Below are 24093 nucleotides of genomic sequence, written 5' to 3'. Positions count from 1 at the left end.
TCTAATGTATTGACAGGTTGGAAACCTATATCCTGCAGCATGCTCTACCCCTACATACTAAACTGGGGCATATGAGGGAACTGAGGTCCACAGAAAGGTTAAATGACTTGCTCACTCTCACCCATCAACAAGCATGTCCAGACTTGACATGTATTCTCTATGCCAACTCTGACTTTATGGTTGACTAGGCTTTTTAAATTTGATTGTAATCTATAAATTATCTTAATAGAGAAATTATTACACAAGATGTGGTCTCATCTAAAAATTGTTTGGAATCTTTATTTTATAGTATTTTTTTGTATTTTTTCCAGATACAAAAGGAAGTAAACAGCAAATCAAAAATCTTATTAAATTTCCCTACAACAGTGTTAGGATTTACTAGGTCTGATTATTCATATTTGAGAAAAAATTGGTATGACCCTGAAAAGAGTGGAAACTTGGGTGATTTGGGCACAAATACAGGTTTGAAAGGTTGGTTTGTCAGGTCACGCAGAGATTTTTGGCTCCTATCTCAGGAGTATTCAGCAGTTGGAGTGTGTTGCATGGTGTAAAAATAGTATGTCTGGTTTTAAACTTTTATCATATTAATACATTTAAAGTCACACCCTAAACATCTTGGGAATGACTGAAAATGTAGATCTGGAGATCTCTGTAATCTTATTTATTTTCTTACTGGAGTTCTCACAATTACTTCTAATAAAACAAGTTGTGACTTGCAAGCATTTGCCCAACAGTCTGTAGGTGTCCTCGGGGAAATTAAAAGCAGGAATATGAAGAGCTGTAGAGTCCCGTGCCACTGGATAAGAGCACAGAGTACAGCTTTATGATTATGTGGGCTTTTACCTGTTCCCATTTATCATCGGTAATATTCTCAAGGCTAAATGACTACTCAGCAATTTAAACTGTGACTTAAGAGAAAACAGGCCTTTTTGTGAAAAGGTCCTCTGTCTGTCTCCTGAAATTTAACTCTTTTTAAAGAAGAGTTCTCTCCTTTTATAATGGTTTTGTTCTCTTACAGTAAATATCTCAAGAGATGCTGGAGAGCCCTAATCTGTTGATTCATGAGATTAACTGCTTCTTTTTCTTTATGAATCTGGTGCATCCTGTGACATCTCTTACATTATTGTCTTCTATTTGAGGGACCTTTTTCAGATAACTTGAAGGTTTGTTTTTTCCCCAAAACTTTTTTGGTTAAGACCAGAGCATAGGTACAATGTTGTCCTACTCTTGTTAAGATCATTAGTAATACTATTTTATTGTCATGAATTTGGTAGAGTGGAAAACAAAGACTTAAGAAAAATCACACACTCAAACTTGCTACAAGAGTTTTTTTGTGTGTTATTTAATAGTATGTAAGGGTTAATACAGTGGTCGGCAAACTCATTAGTCAACAGAGCGGCAAACCTCGGCTCACGAGCCGCAGTTTGCCGACCACTGGGTTAATAGAACAAAGCATTAGCTAACACTCCTACCTATTTGATTAATAGTCTCTTTACATAAAACAGACTTCTACTAAAATGCCTTTCTATTTTATGCATTACCTAGTTTTCCTTCTGACATTATATAGCTAATAAGTGGACCTATTCTCTTTTGGTTTATACTTGGGAGAAAAAAAGTGTAAATTTTATGACATAAAGTGGTACAATAATGCATATTGTTTCTTTTTCTCTCCACTATTTTCGAAAATTTAGGCGTTTTTTTTTTTGACCGGCCGATGTGCCTCAGTGGTTGAGCGTTGACCCATGCACCAGGAGGTCGACAGTTCAATTCCTGGTCAGAGCACATGCCCGGGTTTCAGGCTCAATCCCCAGTAGAGGTGTGCAGGAGGCAGCCGATATTTCTCATCTGTGTTTCTTTCTTTCCCTCTTCCTTCTTCTCTCTGAAATCAATAAAAACGAATATTTTTTAATTAGTTTTTTTTTTTCCTGCAATGGAAAAAAGGTTTTGGTCTGGTTAACTGTATCAAAGAACACTGGACATTCAAATCAGTACTTCAAGAATGTAAGCAGGAGGGAAGGCATAGTCTTTATTTCTTCCTCTAGATTTTTATATCATTTAGTAGCTACATTTTTCCCTGCCTATTGTTAATTATGTCTCTTCAAGCACTTTTGTCCAAAATTGAATACCTTTCCCCCGAAAATTTTTCTTCCTGTTTCTCTGTGTCTGGCTATCAGCACTGTCTGCCAAGTATTTTGAAAATTATGGCTGGTGAACCATCTTCAACAGAATCGCCTGGGTTACTGTGCTTATCAAAATGTAGATTTCAGGGCCCCATCCCAGGTAACTGATTCTGAATGCAGGGACCTGAATGCTGCCTTCTTGTCTAGATCCGATTGGCCAACTAATCCTGTTGATTTTATCTTTGAAATAAATATCTCTTGAATCCATCCACTTTTCATTTCCCCTGCTCTATCCAAGCCCTCATCTTCCATCCAGAATAGAGCAAGTTTCCTATGAATATTCCCGTTTTGTCTCCCTCAGTTTATATTCCATGCTGGTGTCCAGTTTACCTTTCTAAAACTTGTCCATCTTCTACTTGTAAATCCTCATTTCTCCTTAATGTCAGCAGGTTAAAGTCTAAATTTCTTAAAGTCTGAATTTCAAGGTCTACTACAGTCTGGCCATAACTGAGTCTGCTGCATATAGTTTATGCAGTTAGTACACTCTGCATCTCTAGGGGATACTATTCCAGTATGAATGCTGCCCCTAGGGTTTTTGCAGTGGGGCACAATCTTAGATGGTGGCCCTGATTATCCAGTCTGAACTTCCTCTCGTCCCACACATCTGCTAGACTTCCATGAGTAGAATACCTCCAGTCCCTAAATGCACTATAGTAGATACTATTCAGTACTTCTGCCCTTTCAGAGTGCATGTTCTTCCCTCTCATGCTCTACTTGTTGAAATCCTTCTCATATTCAGGGCACAGTCTAATTGTTAGATCCTCTGTGAAGTCCAACAGTTCTCTTTTTCTTTTTGTTCTTTTGAGGTGAAATTTACATACAATTAAATGCACAAATCTTGAGTGAACTATTGGGTGAGTTCCTACATACACTTCTACGTGTGCCTCCCAGAACCCTATTAAGCTATGCTCATACCTTTTTACACATTTATTTTTTTTTAATATATTTTATTGATTTTTTACAGAGAGGAAGGAAGAGTGATAGATAGTCAGAAACATCGATGAGAGAGAAACATCGACCAGCTGCCTCCTGCACACCTCCCACTGGGGATGTGCCCGCAACCAAGTTACATGCCCTTGACCGGAATCGAACCTGGGACCTTTCAGTCCGCAGGCTGACGCTCTATCCACTGAGCCAAACCGGTTTTGGCATTTTTACACATTTATAATTGACTACTGATATGGTTAATCATTTTCATGTGTGTCTGCCTTATGAAATTATGAGCTCCAATTAGAAGGGGAAAAAGGCAAGGATTACCTACTGTGTGTTCAGCACTGAACCAGTCTTGAATATTGTACCAATTAGGGTGCAGCTCAGCTCCTCTCTTAAGAGACCCCCAAACACAGTGGCTTAAGACAAATTTTATTTCATTCGTATATTCCAATTCAAAGTAGAAGACACTCAGAGCTGATCTGGCAGTCCCACAGTGTCAAGAACCTAAGCATCTTCATTCTTGTTGTTCCACCATCTGTTTTGTTTAACCATCCCTGAAGTGTTGCCCTCACCACAGGGTCTGGTTGACTCACCACAACATTTCATCCAGCTAGAGAAGTGAGAAAGGTAAAGAAGGGAGTTCATCTTGGAAATTACATTTACTTTCTGATGACCAGAACATGGTCATATGACCATACAAGTTAAAAATCAGGAATACTAGAAGAGAATGGATATGAGGAACAAATAACATGTTTCATATATCGTCTCTTTTAATCTTCATAATAACCCTACAAGCTATATGTGGTAAGAAAACATAAGTGGAGAATAGGGCAAGACTGAAGAAAGAGGCTCACCACTCCAGTTTATTAATACAGTTTATTATGCAAAATTTGCAAACAAGACATGTCTTGGAAAGCTGCAAGATGAAATGGATTCCCATGCTACTTGGCAGGCATCAAAGAATTATGCAGGATGGGGAGGTGGGGATAGGGATGGAAGAGAAATAGTCAGGAGTGTTAGTACATTAATGCTACCAGGTTAGGACAACAACCTGCTCCAGGAACCAGCACATAGCAGGAGACCAGAGAGTGGTACTGATTTATGACAGAATGAACATCACTTATGATTAGACAATATCTAAGGGGAGTTTACAGAAAACAACCTCCATTCTGGCAGGAGTCCAGCCTGTGGGGCAGACAGCAATAACATCATGGAATAGTCTCTTCTTCACAGGCTAGAAAATTGCAGATCTGAAATCTGAATCCAAAGCCTATACTTTTTTTCATTCTACCTAGTAAAAAGTTAAGAGGGAATTTATAAATATTATTAAATAGTCATTTATTTTCACAGTTTTATATCACATATTTTCATAGTATTGTATTACCTCTTTACTTCCAGGATATCCTATGTACTTGCTTCTCACCATCTTGAAAGGAAAGCTGTATCAACCAGTTTGTAACCAAGGCCTAGTTTATAATACAATTTGAAACAAAATGGCTAGTCATTTTAAATCTCTGGTGTCATTTATGAGGAAAAATAAATCATCATATTTGCCAAGGAAAAGCTCCTATTCTGTATTTCTTTGGAAATGCTATTAAATAATAAAGTTGTAGGAGAGTATATTACTTAACCCCTTAATTTTGAAATTAAGGAAAATTGAGGTCCAAAGAAGATAAAGGATTTGTTCTTTATTTCATTTCCACTCTTGTGTTTCAAGGATCATGGGAAAAGCAATAGCCTAATCAATCATTTCTATGAGTAACCATTATTGTTGTACTTAAGAATTGTCTTAGGTTTGCAGAGTTAACCAGACCAGGAAAATCAAGCTAAACAATGCATATAATCCTGGTTTGGTTTAGTGAAGAATGGATATTATCTAACACTAAAAACATCTTTATAGGTATCTGGAACCTGTTTTACAAAGGATGACTGCTGTTTGATAATCAAAAGGAATCGGTGAGCCTGGCCAGTGTGGCTCAGTGGTTGAGCGTTGACCCATGAATTGGGAGGTCGCCAGCTGATTCTTAGTCAAGGCACATGCCTGGGTTGCGGGCTCAATCCCCAGTCGGGGTGTGCAGGAGGCAGCCAGTTAATGATTCTCTCTCATCGATGTTTCTATCTATCTATCTATCTCTCTCTCTCTCTCTCTCTCTCTCTCTCTCTCTCTCTCTCTCTCTCTCTCCTCCCTCCCACCCTCCCTCCCTCTTTCTGAAATCAATTTGAAAAAACAACAACATATCTTTAAAAGGAATAGGTGAGGTTAAAAATTAAAAACCCAATCCAAATGCCACTATCTCCAAAACTTTTCCTAAACCTTATAAATAGACTAGTGACCCGGTGCATGGATTCGTGCACATTGAAAAGAAATTAATATTTTAATATCACTATTTGCCCTTTCTCTATAATAGAAGTGTCAACCAAATTCATGATTGACAATGACAGGTCGAAACACACGCCTGCGATTGGCACCAGTGAGAGCTTTATATGTATCGTGCATGCGAGAGTCAACTTTGCCTTTTATATATATAGATGAACTTGCTTAATTAGACCTGATTTCTGATGTAGCTAAACTTTTTCCAGCCCAGTGAAGCACCCCAACTTCTCTTTCAGGTAATTGTCAGCAACACAGCAGTAAATATCAACACAAAGCAGATTATTATTATAGATCACTCAGGAAGAACAAAGGATAAAATATTTAACTGTAGCAGTGTTTGACTATATTCTGTGCAGTGAGAAAACCTGGAGTCATTTTCAATGTCCACCGTTTCTTCTTTTCAGTCGGGTCAAGTTTCTAAACTTTCTAAATCTCCATTTTCCATCTAATGAAAAGAAAATAGGATTCTACTGAGTCTCCTACCTACCTACTCCAGGACTTCTGTGAGGATCAAATGAAATGAGGCACTGGAAAACGCTTCACAAACATTTGATTGAACTGTAAAATGTTTGTACCTCGTTATAAAGCAAGTCGGGTTCCTGGGCTGAAGAAACTCCAAGGAGGCTAGTTGCTAGGAAGAGGAAGCCAGGTGTTGCTATGTGACATTGACTGACTCCTACAGCGACCATTTCCGGGCTGGGCTAGGCTAGGCTAGGCTAGGCTGTGGGCCGCATTTTGCACCATGGGGTCTTGGCAGCTGTTGGATGCAATTTGGTCGAGTGTCACTCCGGGGTGGTGGCGAGGCCTGTGTCCCACTTGGGGGAAGCTGAGTGTTGCTTTGTGGGCTCCAGGTTCATAGTGCTGTTTATTTTTAAACTAGAGGCCAAGTGCACGAAATTCGTGCATGGGGGGGGGTGGTCCCTCAGCTCAGCCTGCACCCTCTCCAATCTGGGACCCCTTAAGGGATGTCCGACCGCCCATTTAGGCCCGATCCCACTGGATCGGACATCCCTCAAGAGGTCCCAGGGGCGGTAGGACATCCCTCTCACAATCCAGGACTGCTGGCTCCCAACCACTCGCCTGCCTCTACTTGATTGCCCCTAACTGCTTCTGCCTGCCAGCCAGATCACCCCCTAACTGCTCCCCGGCCGGGCCAATTGCCCCTAACTGCCCTCCCCTGCCAGTCTGGTCGCCCCCAACTGTCCTCCCCTGCAGGCCTGGTCCCCCCCAACTGCCCTCCCCTGCAGGCCTGGTTCTCCCCAACTGCCCTCCCCTGCAGGCCTAGTCCCTCCCCAACTGCCCTCCCCTGCAGGCCTGGTTCTCCCCAACTGCCCTCCCCTACAGGCCTAGTCCCTCCCCAGCTGCCCTCCCTGCTGGCCTGGGTCCCCCCCAACTGTCCTCCCTTGTTGGCCTGGTCTCTCCCAACTGCCCTGTTCTGCCAGCCTGGTCACCTCCAACTGCCGTCCTCTGCTGGCCTGGTCACCCCTAACTGCCCACAACTGCCCACCCCTGCAGGCCATCTTGTGGTGGCCATCTTGTGTCCACATGGGGCAGCCATCTTTGACCACATGGTGGGAGCCATCTTGTGTCTTGGAGTGACGGTCAATTTGCATATTACTCTTCTATTAGGTAGGATGACCAGTGCATATCATGGCAGCTCCTGCGTTGAACGTCTGTCCCCTGGTGGTAAGCATGCATCATAGCTACAGTTGGACGGACAGACACTTAGCCTTTTATATATATAGATGTGACCACTTTCCTCTCCAAATTATATAGCCTTTGGCTATCTCAGGGTAGTCATATATATGTTTTAAGTTGCAGCTAGTGGTGCCTTCATGAGAATAGGTTTCATGTCCGTTTTGTTCTCACTGCATCAATGGTGCCCAAAAAAGCTCTGATCGTAGTTGGTACTCAGTAAATGTTGTATTGAATGAACATCCACCATGGCACTCTGGGAGAATGCTTTGCAGCAGGTTTGAATGAAAATCTTTTAACTAAGGATTTGTAACTGTAGGCAAGTATTTCAATTGCACTGAGCCTTATCAGTGGAAATATGAATAGGAAATGATGACTTGATGAAAAAACTTTGTGAAAGGAACCCAACTCTTAAAGTAGTGCCGTTTCTGAAGCCCCTTGCTGCACCTGACACAGTGCTTTACATGTCATAAGCAAGCAAATACTTTAGTTTTTTGTAATTGAATCAATAGTAATGGGATGTATTTTATTAAAATAAAAATTTGTCCTAGCATTTGGCAAACTTTTGTTGGAGTTGGGCAACTTTACCAAGGGAAGATAAAATTATCTCTCTTGTACAGTGAAGGAGGAAGCAACTTGCTGCCCAGGGATTATCTTGGTACTTCCTCCTGGGTGGCATGTGCTGCACCTGGGAAGCAGAACAGGAACTTACTGCCCCCCATTTTCCTTCTGGCAGGAACCACCCAGGGGAAAAAAGGAACTCCTGATGGAGGTGAGTGGGTGGAAACTACCCTGGCCTCTGGAGAATTGGGCTATCTGAAGAGGGATCACTTTTCTTAGTGTATGATGGAAAGAAACCAGCAAACCAGGTCCAGAAATAAAGAAATTATTATGGAAGGCTTTCCTAAAAATATATTTAAAAGAGTGAAACCATAAGTAGCAGAGTGTTTCCAAGACAGAGATTGCTCTTGCTTGGACTTTCTGGGCTTGGGGAGTGAGAATGGCCATAAGATTTGGGTTTGAGCATGTTTACTAAAAATAAAGCCATTTCCCTAGAGTCTGCGCAGGAGATATGCCAAAATGTAATTGAAATGTGACTGCTTCTTAAATTGTGAAATAAAATTTACATTTAACAAATGCTTTAAAAAATAGAGAAACAAGTGGCTTTAAAGTTCAAGGTGTTAATATTTAAAATCTGTCCAATTTAATTAGCTGGGTCCCAGAGACTGATTCTTTTTTCTCTGGTCAGTGTCACTGATCTAACACCCAATTCTCTTCTTGGTTGTGAGGTAGGAATTAAATGTATCATTTATTTAGTTGTATTGACCTGAATCATATCTACCCAGCATACATTCTTATTTCAAGAAATAGAATGCATCCATGTGGAATTTACTCAGTAACTCAGTGACATTTGTATGATCTAATTCAAGGACCTGAATTAAAGGCTCCACATGATTTTCTTACAAATGATGCAACTATTTTTAATTCTGCATTTACATTTTTAAAAACAAGAATGCACCTTCTTGATGGAACAGACATGCATTTTTAGACTTGCAGATTCAAGAACTGTAGAACAAAGTAGTTTCTTAGAAATCGATTCCAAACATCTTTTTCATATTAGAGAGGAAAAAACTTGGGTACAAAAAGATTTAGTGGTCCTAAACTAAGGTCAGAGGTCAGATAGTGATAGAACAAAACAAGAAACTAGATGAGTTCCCAATTCAGGGCTCTTGTTTGTCCCAGATTTTAAAATATGGGAGAAGCCTTGGCCGGTGTGGCTCAGTTGGTTGAGCGTCATCCCATGTACCAAAAAGGTCTCGGGTTCGATTCCCTGTCAGGGCACATAATCAGGTTGTGGGTTCAATCCCCGGTCCAGATGCATCCTGCATATGGGAGGCAACCAATGGAGGTTTCTCTCTCTCTCCCATCCTCTCTCTCCAAAGTCAATCTAAAAAACATTTAAATATCTATATGAATGAGATTTACATTGACAATTTGTACTTATATGTGCGGCTTCTTAAGACAGTGATAAAATAACTTAAAACGTCTAATTTCTACATTGGCGTATTGCAATATATTATACTCCCTGTAGCTACCTAACCCATATATTTCTTTTCCTGATTGTATGCTTATTTGTAATCTCCTGTGTAAGCTGCCTTAAATCCTCCTTTGATTGATTTAGTATATAAATAAAGTATTCAAAGTGATACATTGTATTAATACTAATTACTTATGTTTCCATCATGTCTATGGCATGTCAGAAATCCTGGCAATGTTGATTATTCTAACAGTATTTCATCTTTTCCATCTATCAGAAGTAGCAATAGAAACAAACTTCCTGAGTGGAATGTTTAAAGAGATTACCATTCTTTTATTTCTTCAGAAAGTAATGACACTGTGGTCCTCATAATAAAAACCTTGAAATTGTTTTTTAGTAAGCCTGAAAATTGACCTCAGAATGTATTTATTATCTTAAAATGAAAGACTGTCCAATAAGATTGAAATGTTACCTAGGTATTTAAAAGAGCATTGTGATTAATGTTCATCCATTTTTTTACAAAGGTGCCAAGGCCATTCAGTGGAAAAAGAACTTTTTAACAAATAGTACTAGGACAGTTGAATGGCCACATGCAAAAGAAGGGATCTGGACATCTACCTCACACCATATACAAATCAATATGGATCAAAGATCTAAAGCTAAAATTACAAAATTATTAAAAGGAAACATAGGTGATAGTCTGTATGACCTTGGATTAGGCAGTGGATTCTTAGATATGGCACAAAAAGCACAAGCAACAAAAGAAAAAAATAGATAAATTGAACTTCATCAAAATTTAAAACTTTGCATATCAAAGGATACTATCAAGGAAATGAAAAGACAATCTAAACAATGGAAGAAAATATTTACAAATTGTATACACACATGTACATATATATGTGTGCATATATATTACATATATACTACATAGATAATACATAAGACATAATGCATATATATGTATATATATACATATATATCTGATAAGTTTGTAGTTTTCAGAATATATAAAGAACTCTTACCAGGTATACCGGTTAATAATGCGGATTTTTTTCAATAGATGGAGTTATATATATGCAATTTGATATTTATGCTATTTTGTTGTTTTGACAACAAGCTTCAAAACTTCATATGTCAAATTTTCTGAAAATGTTGACATCATAGATATTTTTATGCTTAAAAATGTTGAATTTCGTGCCAAAAAAAGAGCATTTGCGGGAAGTTTTAATTCATTACTTTATTTTGAAGAAAAGTGCTGCTGAATACTTTGGGAATCTTATGGTGAACATGTTCTATCTCAAGATACCTGTGAATGCTGGTTTAAACTCTTTAAAAGTGATTATTTTGATGTGAAAGACAAAGAACATCCAGGTCAACCGAAAAAGTTTGAAGACCAACAATTACAAGCATTATTGGATGAAGATGCGTGTCAAACTCAAAAAACAACTTGCAGAAAGATTAAATGCTCAGCAAACTATTTCCAATCGTTTACAAGCAATGGCAAAGATTTTAAAGGAAGGAAAATGGGTGCCACATCAACTGAACGAAAGACAAATGGAAACCGAAAAGTCATCAGTAAAATGTTGCTTCAACAGCATGAAAGAAAGTCTTTTTTGCATTGAATTGTGACTGGGGATGAAAAGTGGATTTATTTTGAGAATCCAAACGCACAAAATCATGGATTGATCCAGGTCAACCATTAACATCGACTGCAAGGCCAAATCGCTTTGGCAAGAAGACAATGCTCTGCGTTTGGTGGGATCAGGAAGGTGTGGTGTATTGTGAGCTTCTAAAACCAGGTGAAACCGTTAATACTGATTGCTGCCGACAACAAATAATCACTTTGAACCATGCTTTGATCGTAAAATGACCAGAATGGGCCAGAAGACACAGCAAAGTAATTTTGCTTCATGATGATGCACCATCACACACTTCAAAACCAGTTAAAGACATGTTAAAAGATCTTGCCTGGGAAGTATTAACCCACCCGTAGTATTCACCAGAACTTGCTCCTTCATATTACCACTTGTTCCGATCCGTGGCACACGCGCTTTCTGAGCAGCACTTCAAAACATATGAAAAAGTGGAAAATTGGGTCTCTGAATGGTTTGCCTCAAAACAAGAGAAGTTCTATTGGGACGGTATCCACAAATTACCTGAAAGATGGGAGAAATGTGTAGCTAGCAATGGACATTACTTTGAATAAAGCACTTTCGATGTTTCTCTTGAAATTAGCGTGTTTTCTTTGATTACAAAATCTGCATTATTAACTGGTAAACCTAGTACAAGTCAGCATTAGAAAGAAAAACTAAGGAACTCTTACCATTTGCAACAGCGTGGATGGACCGGGAGAGCATTATGCTAAGCAAAATAAACCAGTCGGAAAAAAAAACATCACATGCTCTCACTCAACATGAACTGATGAACAAAAGTAGATCCAGAGACATAGAAGCATCGAAAAGACCATCAAACCTCAGAGGGAAGGCCTGGTGGGGTGGGGGTGAGAGTGAGAGATCAACCGAAGGACTTGTATGTAACCAATGGACACAGACAGTAGCGGGGTTGAGGGCATGTGCTGGGGGTGGGAGCTGCTGGGAAGAGGTCATTGGGGGGAAAAGGAGACATGTAATACTTTAAACAATAAAGAGTTTAAATTAAAAAAGGAAGAAGCTAAATAATTTGGTACTCCCAATACCTCCTATAACTGATAGAGAACTTTGTCTACTCTGTGGCCTTCAGCGGGTTAAAAGAAAGGTCCTATGGTATGGTTTTTACAACTGGACAGGAGGAATCAGTTATTGGATGGCTCTCTGCTCAGAGCTAAGGAATGTGGTTAGAGATGTTATGCAAATTGAGATGATAAAACCAAATTACTGTACTTGCACTGAGTAAATCACCTGTAGTTCAGGAACAGCAGGGAGGTTGGAAAACTAATATGGAGTGGGGGCAGTACTTGAAGAAACGTGATTTTTCTTTTTAAATACACAATCCAACAGCAGCTCTCCCTAGATTTGGTGCTAAAATAAGAGCATTTTCACACATCTTAATTGCTCTGTGATAACAACAGTGTGAACTTCATCCACAAACATTTATTGTGTATTTAATTTTGCTCTAATTTCAGTGTAGCAAGAAATCACCTTGTAAGTGGGAGTAACTGTCCATTTAGTAAAAAGAAATCTCTTCCCATGTTGTTAATTCTGTTGTGCATTTCTATAAAGTATTAATAACACAATGGCCTTTTATATTTCTCCATTTTTAGGTTGAACTTCACTATTTTCAAAGTAGTATCTTTATCAACTGGAACCATGTTTGCTTCTTAAACATTAGTAAAGAATATTTTTTAAAATGTAGAAGTTAAGGTTTCACAGTATTTCTTATTAGGATTTAAGATGAGACTTTTATGCCTTTATAAACCTTGATAGTACTTGATGCTATAATGTTCATGATAAACCATATAGAACTGTCTTTAAAGACGCATTTTTTAAATGAGATTTATCTAAGTTAATAGCGATAAATTGTTCTGGTTATTTTCCAGACCTGTCATTTACTCCATCCTTTATAGTGATGCTACAGGACAGAGAGGAATGGATAAAAACATTGGTGAGCAACTCAATAAAGCTTATGAAGCCTTCCGACAGGCATGCATGGATAGAGATTCTGCAGTAAAAGAACTACAGCAAAAGGTATATGGTTTTGGTTTTTAAAGTTATTTATCCTGGTAAATGGAATTTGAGTCTTTTGCTACTGAAAAAAATATTATATTGTTAGAAACTGTCTTGAAGAACTATAATTACTGAAACATGGGGCTATATTAATGGATATAATCAGATTTTTATGTGACCTGTGGGAAGAGTTCATTTAAAGGTGATTATATAAAGAAAATGTTACAAATGGTCTTTCACAAATTTTTTTTCAATTACAGTTGACATTCAATATTTTATATTAGTTTCATAGTTTTTCCATAAAATGACAAACTGAAAGAAGTATCACTGTCTTAGTTTTGTGTTTTGTTTTGTTTTTATATATTTTTATTGATTTCAGAGAGCAAAGGAGAGGAGAGAGAGAAACATCAATGATGACAGAGAATCATTGATTGGCTGCCTCTTGCATCCCCCACACTGGGGATTGAGCCCACAACCCAGGCATGTGCCCTGACCGGGAATGGAACCATGACCTCATTGTTCATAGGTCAGTGCTCAACCACTGAGCCATGCTGGCTGGGCACGTTCTGTTTTGTTTTCACATTGTTATTTGGCAAGCAGGAAGACAGTACAAATTTTAAAATATCCTAGAACTAATTTGTTATTAATTTATAATAGTCTTCCATCTTTAACTCTTAACAGAAAAATAGACTATCTCAGTGAAATATTTAAGGACTTACCAGAAGTTTCAGCTTTGTAAAATTACCTCTATACACAGTGTACTATAGGGTGATCCTATGATTTCTAAAAGAAGCTGTGAAGGTATATTAGGGCCCAGTCATATTAATATATGTCTAAGTAGTTTGTACTTTATTCTTATTCAGTCAGAATTTACTGAAGGATTAATATATGCTTTAGAAAAGTCTAGTATATAGTTATACAAAAAACTGTGGGATAGAAGATAGGATAGAGAACAATATGGAATTCAGCTCAACAAACATATCAATTCTAAGCAATGTTCTAAGAACCAGGAATTTAAAAGTAAGTGGCAACCATCAAGTTGAACTTTATGTACTTTTAATATATAATTAAAAAATGAGTGACATCCATTTCAAGCAATCAAAATATGGAATTAAATTAAGTATTAGGAAATCTAAGAGATCTAAGATTTATGTATGAGATAGAATGGAAAACTGGTGACACCTGAATGCAGGCTACTTCTAAGGGTGACAGCCTGGATTCTAGAATGATAACCAACTATCTGGAATAGAAACTGGGTTAATGGTGCTGATAACTGAAACCAAGAATGAGAGAAGGTGTAAATTTGGAGATAGAGAAATAAGGTGCAAATATGGATCTAGAAGCCTATGTAGAGTTCTGAATTGGAGATTGTAGATGCATATTACAGAATAACAGGTTTGCCCTAGCCGGCTTGGCTCAGTGGATAGAGTGTCGACCTGCAGACTGAAGGGCCACGGGTTCAATTCTGATCAAGGGCATATGCCTAGGTTGCAGGCTCGATCCCCAGTAGGGGGCGTGCAGGAGGCAGCCGATCAATGATTCTCTCTCATCATTGAAGAGTCTATCTCTCCCTCTCCCTTCCTCTCTGAAATCAATAAAAATATAAAAAAATAAATAAAAATAAAATAGAATAACAGGTTTTATTATAGCCTTGAATGTGGATAACATTTCTTAATTAGAGTGTTTAGGGTAAGGAAATAGTTGAAGGACCAAAAGGTAAGAGGAAGGAAATGAGGCCAACCCATTGGTCAGGAATAGGTTAAGGAATTTACTGTAAACAAGAGGAGAAACATCTATTCCTCTGAGAACTGGAGGGAACAAAAGGGAAAGAAATAGCTGTAAATGAAAATAAGTTTGCAGATAGGAGGTGGTGGTGGCCAGAAATTAGAAGGGTTATCATGTATCACTTATATGTAAAATCTAAAAAAGCCAAACTTATAAAAAACAGTTAAATGGTGGTAACCAGGGGATGGCGTGGGGGGAGGGAAATAAGATAGATGGTGTTTAAGGTTACAGACATGTGGTAAATAAGGGTACAAACAAGTAATAAATAAGACAGAGATCTAATGAACAATAAAATGAATATAGACAATAACATTTTACTATAATTATGTAATGTGATAACACTACAATGTTTATTATAATATATACATGTATCAAAATAACATGCTATACACCTTAAACTTGCACAGTGTTACACATCAGATTTATTCAGTAAATTCATCTGAGCCTTCAGTAAGTCATAATCTTTTCGCTGGTAGAGGATCTTGGCTCAATGCTGATGAATAGGAAATATCTATGAATCACAATAAAGCAAAGTGCAATAAAACAAAGTATGCCTGTAATACAAAGAAATAAGAGTTCTGACATTGGGTTTTATACTTTAAATTTCATTTATTTTTAACTTTTTCTAAAACATGTTTGTGTGAAGACATTTATACTTCCTTTTGACATTTCTTGGGATTTTATTATATGAAACATGTATTGTTTTTAAACTTACAGAATCATAAGTACCAAATGCAAATCACTAACTTCTTCTCATGTATCTACTCCCAGAAATAACATTGAACTTTAAAGTAAAGCAAGCTAGTTATTTCTCACTTATAATCCTTAGTAACAAGTTCTCAAACTTCTATCTACACTAATAAAAAGAGTAAGATGCAAATTGACCGTACCTTCGTGATGCCCACCAGCCAATCAGGAGTGAGTATGTGAATTAACCCAACAAAGATGGAAGGTTAATTTGCATACACAGGCACCGAGTGGCCAGGGGCAGGGCAGGAAGCTTGCATCATCGCCCTGGTAATGACACAGGTATTCCGCACCCCAGCCGCTTGGGGCCTCTGGGCAGTGTGGGAAGGCGGAAAGGCAGCTCTGGCCAGAGCGAAGGCGGTGCTGGCAGCCAGGGGAAGGAAGGCCCATTCTTGCACGAATCTTTGTGCATTGGGCCTCTAGTCCAGTGGTCGGCAAACTGCAGCTCGCGAGCCACATGCAGCTCGTGAGCCATGGTTTGCCACTCTGTTGACTAATGAGTTCGCCGACCGCTGCTCTAGTCTATAATAATAAAAGCGTAATATGTTAATTAGACTGGATGATCTTCTGGATGAAGCCAGGGCTGTGAGGGAAGCCCAGGTCCCGGTGCCTGCTGGCAGCCGGAGGGAAGCCCGGGTTCAGGTGCCAGAGGGAAGCCGGTGCCAGTAGCCAGGGGATGGAAGGCCTACTCTTGCACGAATTTTGTGTATTGGGCCTCTAGTATGAAGATAAGAGCAAAGGCTCTGAAGTCAGACCTAAGTTTTAAATACCATTTTGAGCACTTCCAAGATTTTTAGCATGGATGAATAGAAGATTGATGCAGCCACAGAAGTAGAGAATGCTGATTTTAGTAAAGGAAATTATTATTTTATTGGCTTGGATATTTTGAATTCACATGTTGGGTCGAGAGCTAGGGGAAGATGATCAGCAGGCATTTGAAATATGGATCTCTGGAATAAGGTACCAGCTGGAAATACAACTTTGTAAGTTGTCTTTATAGAGATGATACTTGAAGTGGTAAGAGAAAGAAGTACCAGGAGAAAGAGAAGAAGAGAAGCAACAGGACAACCTTGGAAAAGTTGCATACCAGCAAATTGGATAACTTTGATCAAATGGCTAAAAACACTCAAGCTGCCAAGACTAAATCATGAAAAATAAAAAATCTAAGAGATTGAAACAGTAATTAAAAAGTTCCCAACAAACAAAGTCCAGGACCCAGATGCTTCACTAATGAATTCTACCAAACCTTTAAATAAGAATTAATACCAATCCTTTTTCAAATTCTCCAAAAAAAATTGATTAGGATAGAATACTTCCTAACTCATTCTTTGAGCAGCATTACCCTGATACCAAAGCCAGATAAAAACAGTACAAGAAAAGAGAACTAAACTAATCCTTTACAGATGTTGATGTAAAAATCCTCAACAAAATACTATAAATCTAATTCAGCAACATATATTACAAGCATTACACACCTTGACCAAATCAGATTTATTCCTGTAATGCAAGGATGGTTAACATACAAAATCAGTCAAGGTAATACCATCTTAACAGAATGTTTGGATAAACAAAATGCTATATATACATACAATGAAATATTATTCAGCCTTTAAAAGGAAGTAAATCTGACACATGGTACAACATAGTTGAATCTTTAAGATATTATGTTAAGTGAAACAGGACTCACAACAAAAGATGATTCTACTTTTATGAGATACTTAGAGTAGTCTAATTCATAGAGACAGAAAATAGGGTGGTTTCTAGAGGCTAGGGGAGGAGAATGGAGAGTTAGTGTTTAACAGGTACAGAATTTCATTTGGGAAAGATGAAAAAGTTATGGAGATGGATAGTGGTGATGGTTGCACAACAATGTGGGTATGCTTAATGCCACAGAACTGTACACTTAGAACTGGTTACAATGGCAAATTTTATGTTGTATATATTTTACCACAACCTTTAAAAAATCTATTACAAAAAAAATAGAATTGATGTAATCTAGATTTTCTGACTAGCTGTTTTATTGTTATCCATCTGTCATTCATCAGTTTGAACAGACTCACCAGGCTTTTACCATTTAGCTGTTCACATGCCAAGCCAGTCCTTGTCACAGGTTTCTTCTAGTTCACTGCAATCTAAGACTGTGATGCCCCTCTTTGAGAAGTCAGTGTGCTACTTCCATTCAATAACATTCTGTCAATCAGATGTATTTGAGTATTTCAAATTAATAAGGGAGACAAAGACAAGGCAGGTAGGTGATTTTTAAAATATTATTGGCCAAAATTACAAAAGCAGCACATGCTTATTGATAAAAATGCAAATAATTCAAGATATACAGAATATAAAGTGAGGGTCCTCTTTCTCACTCCCCAGAGGTAACCATTGTTAGTAATTTGATATATATCCTCCTAGAATATGTGAATCATGTTTTATCAAAAATAGGGTCATGCTAATCTGAAAAAGGTTTTAAGTTTTTTAAAATACTTTTATCTTCATTGTCATCATCACTAAGATTTAGTGAGGCCTATGTTTGTCAGAGTGCTTTACAATCATCACACAAATCTTATAAGGAAATATTTTCATTTTTCAGATGAGGAAAATGAAGTGCAGAGAGGTGAAATTACTGAACCACAAGCACATAACTACATAACTAATAGGTGGTAAAGCTAGTAGAACTTGGATTTGAAAAAATCTGCTTGACCACAGATTTCATTTTTATAATTGACTAGAGGCCTGGTGCACAAAATTCGTACACTGCGGGGGTAGCGGTATTCCTCAGCCCAGCCTGCACCCTCTCCAATCTGGGACCCCTCAGGGGATGTCCGACTGCCGGACTGTGGGATCAGGCCCAAACTGGCAGTTGGACATCCCTCTCACAATCCGGGACTGCTGGCTCCCAACTGCTCTCCTGCCTGCCTTCCTGATTGCCCCTAACCGCTTCTGCCTGCCAGCCTGATCACCCCTTTACCACTCCCCTGCCAACCTGCTCGATGCCTAACTGCTCCCCTGCCGGCCCAATCACTCCCAACTGCCCTCCCCTGCTGGCCTGGTCACCCCCAACTTCCCTCCCCTGCAGGCTTGGTTCCCCCCAACTGCCCTCCCCTAAAGGCCTAGTCGCCCCCAACTGCCCTCCACTGCTGGCCTGGTCGCCCCCAACAACCCTCCCCAACAGGCCTGGTCTCCCCCAACTGCCCTCCCTTGCCTGCAGGCCCGGTCGCCCCCAACTGCCTTCCCCTGCAGGCCTGGTCCCCCCCCCCAACTGCCCTCCCCTGCAGGCCTGGTCCCCCCCAACTGCCCTCCCCTGAAGGCCTGGTTGCCCCCACCTGCCCTCCCTTGCAGGCCTGGTCTCCCCCAGCTGTCCTCCACTGCTGGCCTGGCCACCACCAACTGCCCTCCCCTGCAGGCCTGGTCCCCCCTAACTCCCCTCCCTCCTCTGCAGGCCTGGTTGCTCCCAACTGCCCTCCCCTGCTGGCCATCTTGTGACCACATGGTGGCGGCCATCTTGTGCAAGGGTGTGATGGTCAATTTGCATATTACCTCTTTATTATATAGGATTTGCCTAAAATTGATAGTCTTTCACGTTCGTACATATTGAGCTACCTCACTTCATTTTATAACTGACTGTATCTCTTATACTACCTCTTCCCTTAAACACTATTTTCTTTAACATTCCAGCACCATGTTTGATTTTTCTTGAGCCCCACTTCCTCAGTCTCTTTTGTTACGTTTCTCTATGGCCAGGCCACTAAATATTAGAGTTTTTCAAGGCCTTATGTGCTTTTTACTTTATAGTCTTATATAAGCTATCGCATCTTTTCCTGTGGCTTCAGATACCTATAAGAATGACTCCTAAATTTTATCTCCTTACTTCATACCTGCCCTCTGAGCTCTAGACTCATATATCTCATCTCCATTTGGAACGCACATTAAATTGATGTCAGACCTGAACTTACATATCCATTCTTTTTTCTCACTTGTACCATTTCAAAGGAGTGAAGAGTTTTATAAGTTGCCTTTTTATGTATCCTAAATTACCTCACTTAAGTTTTAAAGGATGATCCCTCATACTACTATTGATCATCAAGTATATTTTCATTCCCTGACCCCTAAATACTGTTTTTCTCTTTTCTATACCAGATTTTCCATTGTTATGCCTAGGCAGTCCTGCCACTATGCCTTTAAATTGTTTGTCTTAGAACCTCCTAAGTGTCTAGTAAAGTGTTACATACTTTAAATTTATATGTAAATCCTCTTAGCCCTACAAAGTCAGCATTGTGAGCCCATTTTCAGATGAAACTGATACTCAATAAAGTTAGTTTTTCAACCTAAATGGCAGAATCTATACTGAAACTAGGTTTACCTGACTCTAAACTTCATATTCAGGGTAATAACCTGGCTAAACCATAGCCCATTTCAGGTTTTCAAACTGTTTTCTTCCTCTCCCTATGACTCTAATATAGTCTCCTCTTTTCTTGGATGAATTCTTATTTTGTGATCTATACATCTGTTACCAAAAAAGGGTAGAATATAAAGCTGTTAACATTTCTTTCATTCATCCTACAAACAATTTAGGATGTGCCAGGCACATAATAAATGCCTGGGATTCAAAAGTAAATAAAACATAGAGCGTGCACTTAAAGGGTTCACTGTCTAATATTGCTTATTCTTCTTTTTTCTTTGTGTAAGCATTCATATGTATCTGCACTAAGAGGTCTTCTGACTTACAAAATAGAGGAATGTTTAAATCACAATAGCCCCTGACATAGACAACTCAAATACACTTACATAATAAGAGAAGAGACTATTACAGGGGTGGGCAAACTTTTTGACTCGAGGGCCACAATGGGTTCTTAAACTGGACCGGAGGGCCGGAACAAAAGCATGGATGGAGTGTTTGTGTGAACTAATATAAATTCAAAGTAAAGGAGCAGAGGGGAGAGCAAGAGAACCCTCCGCTCTTTCGGCTCCGCGGGCTGGATAGAACAGCCGAACGGGTCGGATCCGGCCCGCGGGCCATAGTTTGCCCACGGCTGGACTATTACAAAGGGCAGTGATAGAGTTGGCTTGGCCTCTGAATTAGTTATTGTAGAGGATAAGCTGTTGTTATGGAGAGACCAAGAAATATTGTGGCTAAATAAGATAGAAGTTTGGTACATCTACACAATGGAATACTACGCTGCTGTAAAAAGGAAAGAATTCCTACTATTTGCAATAGCATGGATGGACCTGGAGAGCATTATGCTAAGTGAAATAAGTCAGAGAAAGATAAATATCACATGATCTCACTCATTTGTGGAATATAATGAACAACATAAACTGATGAACAAAAAACAGATCCAGAGATAGAGAAGCATCAATCAGACCGTCAAACCAAGGAAAGGTAGGGGAGGGTGGGGGTAAAGGGGAGAGATCAACCAAAGAACTTGTGTGCATGCATATAAGCCTAACCAATGAACACAGACACCAGGAGGGTGAGGGCATGAGTGGGGGGTAGGGGGCAATGGGGCGATAAGGACACATATGTAATACCTTAATCAATAAAGAAAATAAAAAAGTTTATTTCTTGCTCAGATAACAGTCCAGAGGTGAATAACCAGAGCTGGTAAGGCAGCTTGAGAATCCTTAAAATGTGGTTTGTGTCTCTGGAATCACAGTGGCTACTCTGTTTGTTACTATTTCCCTGCCAGTGTGGTTGGGGGTCAGGGGGTGAGAAAGAAATAGTCCAGAATTTGTACAGGTTACTTCTGTTCACATGCTGTTAGTCAGCACTTAGTTATGTCGTCACACCTAGTAGTGGGGAATCTGGTAAATATATTCCCTAGCTGGATGACCATATGCCAAGATAATAGTTTATATTACTAAAAAAGAGAATGAGAATGTATATGGGGAAATAATTAGCAGTTTTGCCACATCTTATGGCTGACTAAGCTAAATTTGCCGGGAGAGTTTCAGATATCACAGGATTCCATAATGTGGAATTAAATATGTAGTAAGTTTTGTTAAGTTACCCACTTGCTTGTCCATTTCTGCCACTCTTCTATGGAAGACAACAAATATATTTAATAAAGATTTAAGTGCCTTCTATTCTTTAACCATCTTTCTAAGAGAAGAATCAGTAATAACGTAATAAAAACATCTGAAAATTTTAAAACTGCCATTTAAAAGTCAGATTACCATATTCACATATGATTACGTTACAGAAAACTTTCTATAACTGATCTGCTTGTCCCAGGATCCTTTATACTATGCAATCAGAAAATATAACTCTCCTTATTAAGAAGAAAAATATAGAATAAAGTGACTTTGTCTCTTCCTGCCCAATTCTTTATTAAAAGAGAAAAATCAATGTCTTATAGAAAGAAAGAAATCTTAATTCTAAGATAGTTCAGGTGCTGTGCTATAAAATGCTTTTTCTTTGTACTGATAAGAAAGGTGAAGGATACTAACCAGTGAGTCTAAGGTAAAGACCTCAAATAAGACTAAATTTGACTGTGCTCTTTTTATCATAAATTACAGATCCAAACCATTTTTCTGACAATAAATGTAAAGTCGTAAGGACTGTCTTGTCAGATTATTTTTCTCTAGAGCTGGTTTGGGCCCATCTGAAACGTTAACTTGGCTGGAAGGCTTATGTTCCCTCTAAAAGTTTGTAAAGCATATTTTAAAAGGATTGCATGAAAGCATAAAATGCCTTTTTATAGGTACTATTTTATTTTTTTAATGCCTTTACTTTTACTTAAGATGTAAATTATCTTATTGTTTACCACCCTTTTTTCTTTTCTGTGTTCCCAAAAAACATATTTCTCTGTGTAAAGTATTGGTGGGAACAAAGCAGTTCACTCTGTTTTTTCTACTGAAGTTACTGGTATTACAATAAGGGTGCTTCTGGCTGTTTCTAATCAAAGCCTTACTTCTATTGCACTGTTAGTACTTTGCCATAGACTCATTTGCACCTATCAGAATTTAAAATGTATCCTTCGTTCCAGGTTTTTATTTCCAGAAATATGCCCTGTCAAAACTTTTAGACAGTTATGCTAGGTTCAAGAAAATCCATTAATAATTAGAAAAATTAAAATTCTGATATTTATTCAAAACTATTTTGAGCACCTTACTCAATATAACAGGAACTGCTCTAAGTATTGGGTCTGCAATGATAAGCAGACACGCTCCCTGCGTTGTGGAACGGTGGCACAGTCTAGCAAAGCAGAGATTAGTCAAACAATCTCAGAAATGTAAAGTTTCAAAGTCTAAGTATCAGGAAGAAAGGTAAACTGCTATTAGAATGTCTGCTTCACCTAGTCTAAGAGGTCTGAGAAGACAGTCTTTATGAAGTGATTTTTGAAAGGGCTGGGTTCAGGAGGGTGGTGCTTTCTAGGTATAAGGACCTGTGCTATAAAGATCCATTGGCCTGAAAGAACTGAAAATATAAGGGAAATAGTGCAGTGAGAAGAGCCAGGGGCAAGACTATGTAGAGTCTTAGAGGCCATATTGAGAACTTTTGGTTCTTTATTCTAAGAGCAATAGGAAACCATTTAAGATTTGGGGATGGGAGAGGGAGGTTGGGTATTATGGTTAGATTTGCATTTTGCAAAGAACACAGTAACTAGTGTGAAGAGAATGTATTGACTGATAGATTTAAGTAGTTTATTTGCAGTAGTTTATTAAAGTTGTAATGGCTACATTGAAGGTGAAAAAAGGGATAGATTGGAGAAAATTGACAGTAATGGATTGGCTATAGAACAAGTATAGATGTCAGGTATAGTTATACTTTCTGGATAGACAGTGGTGCCAGATACTGAAAGAAGGAATACTAGCAAAGGACCTAATTTTGCAGGCAGCAGGGTGGGGTGGGGGAGCAGTAAGATGGTTGGAGGGAGGGTAATCATTAATTTTAAGTAAAATTTGAAATGCTTTTCCAGTAGCACTTGGCCACATAGATCTGGAGGTCAGAGGAGAAGTTTGGACTAGGAGGAGAAATCTGAGTCTTGCATATAACCGGCCACTGGGGATGAGATTGTCTAAGGCAGTGGTCGGTAAACTGCCGGTTGCAAGCCGCGATTTGCCGCTCTGTTGACTAATGAATGAGTTTGCCAACCACTAGGATAGGGGCTTAATCACAAGGAACAACAACAGCCTGTAATTATTGGAATCGAAAGTCTAGGTCAGTGGTCGGCAAACTCATTATTCAACAGAGCGGCAAACCGCGGCTCGCAAGCCGCATGTGGCTCGCGAGCTGCAGTTTGCCGACCACTGGTCTAAGGGGAAAGTATATAGCAAACGGGACCTCAGTAGAGCTAGATAACGGTATACTCACATGATATGCCATAATGGTTATTTAGGGGCTTGGACTTTGTGGTCAGGCAAACCTAGATTCAAATTCCATCTCTACTACCTACTTAGAAACTTTGGGCATGTTATTTTATACCTCTTTGTGCCTCAGTTTTCTCATCTGTAACCTCCTCAGAAGGTTAGTATAAGGAATAAATGAGATATAAAGAATATATAACTCTGATTTTGGTGCATAGTAAGTATTCAGCGAAATGATCATATGAAAATAATGTGTTGTGGAAAAATTTGATTGCAGAACAATTTGCATTTTTTAAAAAGTGAGATATATATACATGTACACAGAAGTTCTGAAAGGGTACATACCAAAGTGTCAGTAGTAATTACCTCTGAGGA

General features: G+C 38.9%; 1 protein-coding gene across 7 annotated transcripts in view; it reads left to right on the top strand.

The window, feature by feature from the left end:
• The window catches only part of TANK (TRAF family member associated NFKB activator), a 106257-nt gene that overhangs the window by 28490 nt on the left and 53674 nt on the right, over positions 1 to 24093 (top strand). For all 7 annotated transcript variants that reach the window (XR_013960740.1, XR_013960741.1, XM_080671070.1 and 4 more), the window contains one exon: positions 12756 to 12903. Coding sequence is in view for 4 of the 7 variants with exons in the window: in XM_080671070.1 (XP_080527196.1) it covers positions 12805 to 12903 (99 nt within the window). In the remaining 3 variants the exon portion in view is untranslated. The remainder of the gene's footprint in view (positions 1 to 12755; positions 12904 to 24093) is intronic.

Source organism: Plecotus auritus, assembly GCF_963455305.1.
Source record: "Plecotus auritus genome assembly, chromosome: 5".
Classification (NCBI taxonomy): Eukaryota; Metazoa; Chordata; class Mammalia; order Chiroptera; family Vespertilionidae; genus Plecotus; species Plecotus auritus.
Note: the sequence above shows the minus strand (reverse complement) of the source record. Positions and strands in the feature narration are given on the sequence as shown.